The sequence below is a fragment of the Ictalurus punctatus genome, chromosome 10 (genome assembly GCF_001660625.3).
Source record: "Ictalurus punctatus breed USDA103 chromosome 10, Coco_2.0, whole genome shotgun sequence".
Classification (NCBI taxonomy): Eukaryota; Metazoa; Chordata; class Actinopteri; order Siluriformes; family Ictaluridae; genus Ictalurus; species Ictalurus punctatus.
The window spans coordinates 16517384-16530270 of NC_030425.2; the positions used below are offsets into that span (position 1 = coordinate 16517384).

Here is a 12887-nt window from a genome sequence, read left to right on the forward strand (position 1 = left end):
CTGCAGTCTAGGAATGTCACTTCTATACTTGTAAGTGTGTTAAGCTGACATTTCTGAAAGCCAGAGAAGCTCACCCTCTTGATCTGGGGAGAATGTGTGCTTCTCTGGCTTTTAGAAATGTCTGATTTATTGTCCTCTTTATGTCACATTACTGATCCAGACTTCTGAACTGCAGCTGAGTGTGCATGATGTCACAGGTCATGCGAGGGCCAACAATAAGCACTTTCCAGGCTGTTCTTCAATGCCCAGTATGACCCCTTGAAATGTTTTTTAATCACTTCACAGTGTTTATTGCAAAATGTCTTGAAACAGGCAGAGGCCAATAACTCTGCTGACTACAACACACATTTTACTTAGATAAAAGACTGTGTTTGAATCCTTTACTGGTTATTGATGGATTATACCCGAGTGGACTAACGCAGAGAATAACATTTTTTATATGGTCTGGCTTGTTCTTTAATTTGCTCTGTATGTGTATATGTGTTCTACTTCTTCTTCTTCTTTACAAGCACTTCAATTTGAACTCATGGTTGTTTGATGCATAATGAAATGGTACACATTTAGTAAAGGCCAAAGACTGGATGCTAGCATGTTAAACAGCATTGCTGTGCTCTGCTCCTGAACCTAGCACTAAGAGTAACTTAGTCTCAAACCAAGTGTGCCAGAGCTGATGAACCAAACCTCAGAAGACTGAACTGAATAGTGGATTCAGTTAGAATAGATATTAGGTTAAATTATATTATTAGAGATTAAATTCGATATTGGGATAGATTTGATTATATATTATATTAGATTACATTAGATATTAGATTAGACATTCGTTTATATATGATTAGATATCAGATTAGATATTAAGTTACTTTAGGAAAAATTTACATCGTTAGAAACCTACACGCTCCACATAAATGGACTAAAATATATGCGGAATCATTGATAATGGTGAAGTTTTCTGAGAGGATATGTTTATTTAATGTTTGTGGAAGGAATGTCCAGTGTCAATGCCATGCAAGTCATAAGAGTAAGTAACTTGAATTATTCAAAAAATTGTTAGCCTGCTTTTAACACACACACACACACACACACACACACGCACACACACGCACACACACGCGCACACACGCGCACACGCACACACGCACACACACACACACACACACACACACACACACAAAGTGGAGGGAAGTAGAAACACAGAAATAAAATGTGAGCTGCATGCATAGGCTAAATTTAGTCAATGCATAGTCAGAGTTACGAAGATTAAAAATCAGTGCCTATAATGAGCGTGAGCACAGTGCACAAAAACTCAGATAAACTGTCAAATATATAACATATATACAGTACATGTTCAGGTATTAGGGTTTGTATTGTCCAACAGACATATTTCCAGCTCAGTTAATGTGTTCTCTTTTCTCTGTTGACACTCTCAAGTGTGTGTCCAAACAGACAGACAGTGCCAGCCATTACTGCCGAGACTCCCAGGATGGCCAGCAGGATCGCCCACCAGTGGGCCTGTCAAACACAGCACAAAAGGAAGGTATTAATATAGAGCAAGGATGATTGGCTAACCTGAGTGACAACTGGCTAACAATACAAATTCACAATTTTATTATTGACATCTGTACATTTTTAACTTTACTTAATTTTTCTTTCATCTAATACATTGCAACATTGCAAAAGAAACCTTTCTACTCACTACATTTTCAAATATCTCTACATTTCTCTATATATTTGTAAAGTCCAAAGGTGACTTTTAGCATCAGACCATTTTAATGATTGAAATTCCTAACAAATCTTAACCTTGACAGTAAGAATGACATCTAGTATTCATCTCTGAAATCTCTACACTGTTACATGCACTTCGTTTTTATCACAGCAGTTTGTATTATGACAGATAACGATTCGGCATTCAGTGAGTTGTCACTGTCACGGTCAGAGATATTATAATGCTAGCTAACATTAGAGAGATTAGAAATAAAGTTGTTAGTTAGCCCATGTTTCTTGGTTCCTTGATGAAAGAACTAAATTTTTCATTAGGAACTAATATCAGTGATTTGAAATTTCTTGTACTTTTACTTTCATACATTGAACTTCATAAATTGAAGTTTCTAATTTTCTACTTTAACTTGACTGAAGAATTTGAATCTGTACTTCAACTTATTTTCTTGTCATTCATTTATTGAATATTTATTTAGGCGAAAACTATAGGCATTCAGAAACTACTTCTAATGTGCTATAACTGTCTACCTGCTGGTAGTTTGCTTGAATTTGCAGGAATAGTTTGGTGAAAAATATAATTTGCACATCAGCTTTGTTCAAACCAATATCTTTCCATGAATATATACACAAATGTTTTATATTTGCTCCTAACTACATTGTTAAAGAAGCAAATATTTAGAAATGTAAGTAGAAAGTGTGTGTATGTGTATATATATGGCCCAGTGGTAGACTGGGTTGTCCACTAATTGTAGGGTTGGCGGTTCGATTCCCGGCCCACATGACTCCACACGCCGAAGTGTCCTTGGGCAAGACGTTGAACCCCAAGTTGCTTTCGATGGCAAGTTAGCTCCTTGCATGGCAAGTTAGGTCCTTGCGTGGCAGCTCTGCTACCATTGGTGTGTGAGTGTGTGTGTGAATGGGTGAATGAGACACCGTGTAAAGCGCTTTGGATAAAAGCGCTATATAGGTGCTCCATTTACATATAACACTGCTTTTATTTCCAGCAAATTTCTTAACTTGTGTAAATATTTGTATGAACATAAAAAGATTCAACAACTGAGACATAAACTGAACAAGATTCATAGACATTTGACAAACTGAAATGGAATAATGAGTCCCTGAAGAAAGGGGGGGGGGGGGGGGGGCAGGCGGGGGTCAATATTAAAAGTAACAGTCAGTATCTGGTGTCCTCCAGCTGCTGTAAGTACTACAGTGCATCTCATCCAGATTTGTCAGTTCTTGCTGTGAGATGTTACTCCACTCATCCACCAAGACATTTGTAAGTTCGCCATTACGTCTGGGGGTGCAGTCACATCATGTAATTTTCCACTGTAGGGACAATCATCTGTCCTTCCTGTGTCCCTGTAGCACTGTCCTAGGCGTCTTACATTACAGAAAGTTTACTGCTCTGGCCACATCTGCAGTTCTCATGCCTCCCTGCAGCAGGCCTATGGCATGTTCACGAAGGTGAGCAGGAACCCTAGACATCTTTCTTCTGGTGTTTTTCAGAGTCAGTAGAAAGGTCTCTTTAGTGTCCTAACTTTTTGTAACTGTGACCTTAATTGCCTACTGCCTGTAAACTGTTTGTGTCTTAAGGACTGTTCCACAGGTGCATGTGCAATAATTGTTCATGGTTCATTTTACAAGCATGAAAAACATTGTTTAAACCCGTTCCGATAAAGATCTGTAAAGCTTATTTGGATTTTACAAAATTATCTTTAAAATACAGTCTCCTGAAAAAGGAACATTTCTCTTTTTTTGCTGAGTATATCATATACATTACTAGTCTTCCAATACAACTCTACCTTTGAATTTGAGTGGCAGAGTTGGAAAAATTAAATGACTCCAGTTGTCCAAAATGGCCACCTGCATAATGCCCAGCTACACTGTGAAGTATTTTCCTTGTTTTTAGAAAACAGTGGATCCCACTGTCTCTCAAACCACATCAGGAATTACTGGATGTGGTTTGGGGCAAATATTTATTTAGAGAAAAAAAGATTTTGAGTAACCTAACTTCAGAGTAGCTCCACTGTAGCTGTAGTACATTGTAGTTGCAGTGCTGAGGACTGAAACAAGCTTCTAAAACATGTCAAACCTTCATCCAGTCTGCTACGTCATCGAACTCGCGCAGGTTCAGGAAGGAGTTTTTCAGTCTGGCGATGGGGCCATCTGCATCCAACACACGACATGTCTGGAAATGATCGCAGTAGCCCTGGTTTTTGTAGCATGGAGATCCAGGCACCAACGTCACCCGCTGTCCCTTAAAGTACATTGAGAGCACTGAGGAAGTGGTGCTTGCACATGTGTTGGGGTTTCCTAATCACAAAGATTATTGATTAACCTGATTAGTAATGAGAGACAGTAAGATTATTATTAATAATCAGGGGTAGGAAAAAAAAAGAGTAAATGCACTTCTTCAAAATACTTAAGTATTGTGTACATTTTTTAGAGATATGTAATAGTAAAACTTATACAAAAGTTGTACTTTGAGCTTTAAGAGCATATTTTATTGTCCAATGTTAAGTCATTGATTGTCTATACACAAGCATATAGACATCAGTTACGAGCAAGATGAAAATAACTATGCAACAACAACAAACAAAAACAGATGCTGGTGTTCATAAAGTTGGTTGCAAGAAATACTATAAGTTTAATGTTTCGCAGTGTTAACCTGTCTGTTGGCAGCACAAGTGACATCTTTCTTTCTTGTTCTCCCCCGGGCAGTCACACTGCTCCAGGCCGTGTAGCACACACAGGGAGCCTGAACATTCCTGCGAAACACATGCAAAAACAGCAATAAAAAAAATCACAAATACCAGATTCGCTATGACCTTTCCAACTTTTTCAACAGTTCCATATTATATAATTCCCATTCGTATTTCTCAGGCCATTAGACCCCCACTCTAAAGAGTCATATGTTCATATATTCACACTCTCTTACAGACCCATATTTCTCACAATATTTCGCCAATATTTACTACTTTCCTTGCCATTCTTTTGGATAAAATTTTTTTAAAACACAACAACAAAGACAACAACAGGATATTGGTGATTTAAGGACACATTGTGTATATTAAACACACAGTCTGAGACATGAGATAATGTTGGACACACCCCATTAAGACAAACCCGTGTGCCCAGACTGCACACTGTCATGTTTGGCTTGGCAGCAGGTTGAGGACATGTGGCAGAAGTTCCTGTGCATACGCTTTTCATCCGACACTCAGAGTCTTCCTCACACAGCAGTCCAGAGGTTTTAAAGACACAACCAGAGCTGCAGCACAGACCCTGACTAGGACTGAGGGATGAAAAAAAAACCCAGAAAGACATAAATCACTGTTAAATGAGAGTCTTGAACATTTCTCTGTTCACTTATATCTATTTCTGATTTTCTAATACTAGAGTATTTATCCAAGCCAAAATGTTAATTTAAAAAAAAAAAAAAAAAAAAAAACACTTTTGACTAGCAGTATCTATGGTACTGTATAGCAACTTTCAGATATCCATTGCTAAACTGGTATGGAGAAAACCTGAGGGATAAGCTAAGAACCATCTAAAAGAAATCCTGAATGAAATACTAAATGAAGGCTATGTGTGGACCAACCAATGAGACGGAATACCAGCCTGCATTGTTTGTTCGGTTTTAGCCGACATTGAACTCCTATTGGCTCTCTTGAACTGTAGCAACACGGATCACTTGCATTGAGTCCTACATCACATTCCTCTCCTTTCTCCACGATCCGGTTTCCACAGATTGGTTGATCGCTGACTGGTGGGTTCCAACACACACACACACACACACACACACACACACACACACACACACACACACACACACACACACACACACAGAGTTCATGAGAGTTCTTTTCAAGTCAATCATTTGTAGAGATTTCATTTGCAGATTTCTGTGTAACAGCAAAACACAAAAACAAACAAAAAAGCAACAGCAAATCAGAAAACAAAAATGAAAACACAACAGCAAATTAAGGAACACATCAGAATGTTTTGGACATGGCATATGTATGAGTATCACAAGGAGAAAAATAAAAAGAAATTTTCGGTTATCTAGTTAGCCTTAAAAAAAAAAAGTTTCAATGCGATGTTACTTATGTTATTATAGTGAGGACTAATTCTTTCTTCTGACTAAAATGGCTTCCTGTTTTTTTTTCTTTTGGTTTTGTTGTTGCGTTTTCTGATTTGCGGCCATGTTTCCAAATTAACTGTAGAGTTTCTGAATTTGCTGTCCTGTTTTGTAATTTGCCATCATGATTAAGAATTTGAATTATGTTAGGTAATGTTTCCGAATTTGCTATTGTGTTTTGGAACTGGCTTTCATGTTTCCAAATGTACTTTTTTGCTTGTTGTATTCTTGATTTGTCTTATTGTTGTTGTTATTGTTGTTTACACATAAAGGCCAACTTCCAGATTGTAAACTGAGACATGTTCAGACAAATTATCAAGATCAGGAACGGGCCGTACAGAGGTTTGACTCATTGTTTAATTGACAGATTTGTCTAACGAGTTTGAATCAAGTGTGGTAGATTATTGATACACAGAAATATGCAGCGATGTGGCACTCCAGGTGTGCATGAGCCAGCCCATCACTAATCTAGCAGCTTCTTCTGACTTGTTGAGTTTGATGTCTCACCCACAAAGCATTTGTCCTTATTGATCTTCAGCAATCGGCTCATGTGCTGGAGGCTGCACGGTGAGAAACGTTCGCTGTTCTCCTTCACCTCATCTGCAGCATGTGGGAACATCAGGAAGTGTCCTTTGCCTTCAGTGATTCCCAGATCACCACAGTCTGCACCTTCATCATGCTAACATGCAAACATAGAGACAGTGACCTTGACGCTGAGTGTGGGTTTACTCGGGTTATTAATTGAATCAGGGTATTAATTTTATATAACAACAGCTCTGACCATAATGCAGCTTCAAATAACAGGTTTATATTAGTGTACTTGTTCTAATATATGCTAAATAGTTATATATAATATGTAACTTAGGATGGATGGATGCTATTCAAAACAATTTTTTTCAAAAGCAGTCACTGTTTTTTATCCTTATGCTGCCAAATGTTTCAAACACTACAATAACAATTTTGTTCATCACAGTGCACAGGTTCTGAAGTTCTGTTCTCTGCTCAGTTAAAATTTGGCAATGATAGGTTCGTGCTGTGGAGTCTATTTTGTGAGATCATTAACTGCACTTCCCAAACCAGTTTCATACAAAATACTAGGAGAATCTTTAAAAAAAATAAATAATAACATAGAAATGTCACACCCCCTTTAAGTGTCATACATTTTGTAGTATTACAACCTGGAATTGAAATGGACTTAACTTGTATATAAATTTTATATCATGAATCTACACAAAATAGCCCATAATATTAAAGTGAAATTAAAAATGTGTATAGTTTGCAATTATTATTTATTTATTTATTTTTTGCAAACAAAACATAAAAGATGACTGCATAAGTATTCACCCCCTTAGTTAGCTCTGCAGCCACGTACCATCAGAACTCAAATAATTGTTGAATGGTGTCGACCTGTGTGCAATTAATGCAATCTTAATATAAATACACCTGTTCCTGCACCCCGAGTTTATTAGAGAACAAGCCTAAACAAACAGCATCATGAAGATCCAGAAGATATCAAAACAAAGCTGTAACAAAGTTCTGGAAAAGTATCAAACAAGGTTTGGTTAGGGAATAAAACTCCTGGTGAATAATTATGTAAGGCACTTTAATTGCAATCATAAACAGCATCCAAAAGAACTAACCATTTACAAATGTTTTTGAGTATTATTTTTAGATGAATATATTTATTTTGCTGAAAAACTTAGAAAAGACTTCACAGAAAGGAATAAGAGAACTGGGACACAGAAAAACAGCTGGACACAGTTGCATCAGTGCCTTCTAACTACTGAGACAAGTAGCTTAATTTATATGGGACCGCGAGAAGGCAGGGTAAGATCAGGCAAGGTCATGTAAGGAATCTTCAGTCTGCCCAGGAAGCGTGAACAGCACTGGTGTTGATGACGCAGGTACAGTAGAAAAGGGTTTAAACAGCTTGGGGATAGGTCACATCACAGAACAGTGGACAAACAAAAGGTACATGACAAAGCACCCAAATGACCTTTAACAAAAAACTTTGAAAGTACCGGACAGTTTGCCAACATTACTATGGAACTGTATTTTTTCTTCCCTTCCCCGCCCCCTTTTTCCCCTTTGTTTTCCACCAAAACAGTACCAGAGGTTCCAGTTGTATGTTGTTTGGTACTAGCTCAAAATTTCTCCAAGTACTTGAGGACCATGTTGTGCAAGATTAATACCCCAAATAAATAAGCAACAACAATCTTATTTTCACCAAATCAGCAGAAATTTAAATTATTTTTAGTTTTATTAGGCTTTTTTTAACTTGTCACTTTTCAAGGAACATCTTTTATTAAATATTCTGAACTGATCTGTTAACTTGTTTTTAAACATGACATAGAATATGAAAAAACTAAACAAAAACAAACAACAACAAAAAAACACCTAAGTTCTCCTTAAGGCCATGGTTCTCAAAGTGGCATCCATGAAGCATTTGGCTACATCACTCTCTTAAATTAAGAAATCTTACTTTAATCCTCAGAATTTAGTTCATGTGTTAATGTTAATGTGAGTAATGTCAGTTACTGTGAAACAATTTGTTGAAATGCTGAGAATCTTTTTATTTGCATTTCTTTCAGAATTATGGAATTAATTATTATGAATTTAAAAGAAGGTATAAAAGGCAGAACCACCAAACTATCAGTATTGGTATTGGTATCGGCCGATATCACTGTGAATATTCGGTTATCGTACCAGCTGAGAAATTTAGTATCTGTGCATCTCTAATTATTATATTTTTGATTTATATTCATTATTGATTTATTATAGGTCACTTTAATGGGTTTAATCCAAACCTCAATAAATAAATAAAAAAAAACACAGTTTTTATTAAAATTACTTAAGATTCAACTAGATATTATTTATAAACTGTGTTCTGTTAGTAAAACCTCTATGGCTTTAATGAATACCCAGAATAGTATTGCACACATTTCAATAATAAGCTTATTTAATAACAGCATGGCTGCAAATAGTTTGGAAACCGCTGTCCTAAAGAACCATAAAATTCTGGTCATCTCATCGTTTGATAGTGAGAAGATGTTGGACTCACAGGAGCTCCCACGCTGTGGCCAAGCTCATGAGCGAAGGTCAGTTGGACGAACTTTGGCAGAAGATAACGTCCAAAGTTCTTGAGGGTGATCATACCAGTGTTCAGGCTGGATGTCTGACCATCCATAGTGTGTATGGGTTTGGAACAGATCCCACCCCAGTTATCTACAGAGGACAGAGAAAAAGAAAGGAGGTATGAAGCTGCTGAATTGCAATTCCCATTCCTTCATGCATGACAGCCACGGTTACAGTTAAAAACTCAACTTGCACTGGCTGACACAGCCTACTGTATTGTGCAAAAACAACAACTGTGTGTACAGAACTGTAAGAACATTTTTATGTGTTTGCTCTTTCACCATTTTTTGGCCATGTTCTTGACAAATCCTTTTGGTGCAATTCAGCTGGAGAATTGTGACTCTCTGTCCAAGAAACAGATCAGCTGCATTTCCAAGAAACAGATCTGGCATTTCTTCACGCACAAGCAATTCTAATGTATTTTAAATAATACCTAATAAATAAAGCGATCCAGAAATCCACCATAAATCACTAACAGATGGGCTTTTTTTCTTTTCTCCACAGCACCATGTCATCCATCCTGGGGGGGGGGGGGGGTTCAATCAGTCTCTCTAAACTGGAGTCACAGTTATCAATCTGTTTTTTTGATAATGAATGCTAATGGCTACACAGATCTACATACGCTGGGGGTCAGATAAGTCTGTAATCATGGACTACTTCCGTTATTATTTTACAGATTTGAGCCAGCTAAATAACGCAATCACAGTTCACAGTCTATTTTTTTTATTCCACAACACTGTTGAATTCTCAATTGGTTTGAAGCTGTGGTTTACTCTTCATCAAAAGCAGCTCTAACAGCAGTGTAGCTGCAAATCACAAGCTTATATTAATATGCTCCTTCTAATGCATTATCATTTCTATAGTTACAGCTTGCACAGAAACATGTATGATAGACCATCCACATAAACAAATGAGAACATGTATGATAGTACACATAGTATTGTGAAGTTTTCCATAAAGAGACATTTAACATTTAACATTTTCTGAAGGAGTCCCCAGTGTCAGGACTTTGTAAGAGTCAGAGGTAAAACTGTAATTTTAAGCTTTCCAGCACAGGGAACTCTTCAGGACAGAGAGCCTAGCGAATTCTCTGTAACATGACAAGTTGAATGATTTTGTCTTATTACCTCCAAAAAATGGGGGGAAAAGAGAGAGGCTGGTGAGGGTACAACTGTTTAAAGCTGCTATAATGTACTATAACATAGGGTAATTGTAAATTTTAATGATACATAAGTAACAGACCAAGCATTACACAGCATCGGCGGTCTAATGCAACAGGGAAAGTGTGGCTCTGGCAGCCTTTTCACTGATAGATCTTAATTATAAAGCCAGGTGTGCTGGACCTAAACTCTGTGGGATTGAATGTCTCCTAGTATGTCGTTCGGCTTCCGGATGAACCCTTCAGAAGATTTTGCAAATTTTTACAGCACATTTGTTTCCACAATGTAGCTCTATCATGTTGATTTGAGTGAACAGATGTATATTAGCCACAGTTATGGAAAGTACCTACTTAGTATACTTCCGTTTTATTTTGGTGTATTTGTACTTCACCTGAGAATTGTTGAAAAACGAGTACTTGTACTCTTACTTAATCAATTTCCAATGAAAAAAAATTAATACTCATTACCATTTTCATTTAGACCTTAAAAATACTAATTACAAATCTCAAAGGTCTCTTCTTGTCTTATCCAGACGGTGACTATGTGCTATTTATCAGTCGAATGAGCTCCCTAGATGACATAAACTCTGTCTAATTTGAAAAAAAAACAAAAAACATGATGGAAGTTTTGATAATTTGCTTGTATTTGCTAATGCCAGGTTAAGACTAGCATTGATTCCAGTAGCCAACATAATCAGCTAGGCAGCAAGTTAAATTCTAGCTAATGGTAAATATTGCTGACTTACAGGATATTTGACTTCTGATTAATTCATTAGCAAACTATGTAGTCTTAGTCATGCATATGAGCAGCAAACTTACAGAGACTGAATCAAGCTTTCAGATAAAATGGCATAGTTGCTTTAAAATGAAAATCTTCTAAAAGTTTTAAATAAGTATTGAAAGTTACTTTTTGCATGAAAAAAATACATTAACTTAATTTAATCAGTAAAAGAAAGATTTTGCTTTTTACTCTTTAAGACTTGAGTAATTTAAAAATAGCAACTTTTTACTTTCACTTGAGTAAAGTTTTTTTGCTGTATATTTCCTAGTAAAATTTCTCCATACTTTTTCCACCCTTATCATGAAATAATCATCTTGCTCATGTGTTTGACATTTTTAATTAAGCTACTTGTCTCAGATGACTATTTCATATAATAAATAATTTCAATAAATACTGGGATATACATCAAAATTCAAATAACATCCATATGGCTATAAAATAATAAATACGTCAACTACAAGAAAGTTCATTTGAGGTATTGAAGGTTGAATGCATCTTTCCCATGGCCAGGTTTACCCCCTTTCTCTACCCCCTTGGCAAGCTTTTCGAAAGCATTCATGTATCTTTGTACCAGTTGCCTAAGAGGACAACTGGGCAGCTTGTGAACACTCTTCTGTACCAACAATTTCTTTCTCTCATCCCCTTTACCAAGCCAAGATGCACTAAACAAGATGGATAATTTCTTCACTTTTACATAAAATGTCTACAGATTAATAGGAAAGTGTGTTCATTAGAAACGGAACTGATGGCAGGCTGACAGAATTGAAAGGGGTACAAATCAGGACATCTATTCTATATTCCTGCCCAAATTTCTTTTCATCCATTTTAAATGAAACCTCAACTCATTAAGGAAGTAAATTTAACATGAGATGACAGGAGAATAGTGTGTGGTCTGGGTCAGGGATTCAGCAAGACAAGGGTCGTACTGTTACAGGAAAACAATTAGAGACTCCTGAGACAAACAATTAGAGACAAATATGGGAGACTCCTCCCATAAATGTTAAATAAACATCTCCTTACAGAAAACTTCACCAAGGATTACACACATTTTTATCTGTTTATGTGGAGCATCTGTTATACAAGTTCCTGTGTAAGCGGTTACTACAGAAACAATAACATATACAACTAATTGAACAATAACATAAGAATGAGTGCATTAATATAAACTTGTGATTTGTAGCTGCACTACTATCAAAATTAGAAATTAATCAGAAATTAATCAACACCTTAAGAAAAATCAGATTTGATGATTCAAAAGTGCTGTAGTATGAAAACCATTATCATGCTTTTGATGCTTTTTGGACATTATGAGGCATAACTTACAGCCTAGCCTTCAGCGAACCTTTTGAGTAGTTACAGAATGTTGCACCAACATTCTCTGTTAGCTGTGAAGGGCCACACTAGAACAGGTTTGGTGATGTTTGATGATATAAATAAATAAATCCTCAGAGACATTTAGGATTCAGTGACTTTTCAAGGGCATTACCACTGTAGGAGGGAAGAAATCACAAGCTGTGCAGCTTTCCATCATTTTATTTTAAGGGCATGCTGGGATAGAAAAAATCCACAAGGTGCCACATTCCAGCTATATGAGTCAACGATGCGTGAGGTATAGCTGCTCCAAAATGGTTGGTGGGAAAACAAAGTGTTTCCACTGGGATTCAGAGTTATATCTCAGTGAGCTACACGGTATCTATGAAATGTATCTTGCGAGGTGGTTTGCCGATAATTAGTTTGTTGTATGTTGTCTCTTAAGGGTGTTCATTTGTCTGCATTTATCTAAATGGTACCTTCTCAGTGCTCAGAATGAACATAGATACACTAGATAGATGGGTCTGATTTTGTATCACTCAAGATTGTTTTAAAAATTCAAACTGAATAAGGAACACAACAAAAACTTCCAGCTATCTCAAACAATCCTGGTTTCCAGAGTGACGTTATAAACTAGTTGT

General features: G+C 36.7%; 1 protein-coding gene and 1 long non-coding RNA gene across 3 annotated transcripts in view; one reads left to right on the top strand and one right to left on the bottom strand.

Annotated features, from left to right (window-relative positions):
- Nucleotides 1-940: 940 nt before the first annotated feature.
- si:ch1073-396h14.1 (disintegrin and metalloproteinase domain-containing protein 10) overlaps nt 941-12887 on the bottom strand; it is a 30563-nt gene continuing 18616 nt past the window's right edge. For both annotated transcript variants that reach the window (XM_017478438.3, XM_017478437.3), the window contains 7 exons: nt 8922-9085; nt 6368-6539; nt 5341-5485; nt 4831-5014; nt 4388-4487; nt 3812-4032; nt 941-1509 (listed from right to left, as the gene is read on the bottom strand). In XM_017478438.3, coding sequence (XP_017333927.2) covers nt 1393-1509; nt 3812-4032; nt 4388-4487; nt 4831-5014; nt 5341-5485; nt 6368-6539; nt 8922-9085 — 1103 coding nt within the window. In that variant the 3' untranslated portion in view covers nt 941-1392. The remainder of the gene's footprint in view (nt 1510-3811; nt 4033-4387; nt 4488-4830; nt 5015-5340; nt 5486-6367; nt 6540-8921; nt 9086-12887) is intronic.
- On the top strand, nt 5392-7130 carry LOC128633708 (uncharacterized). Its single transcript, XR_008397088.1, has 2 exons — nt 5392-6202; nt 6399-7130. It is a non-coding gene; the product is annotated as an uncharacterized LOC128633708 (long non-coding RNA).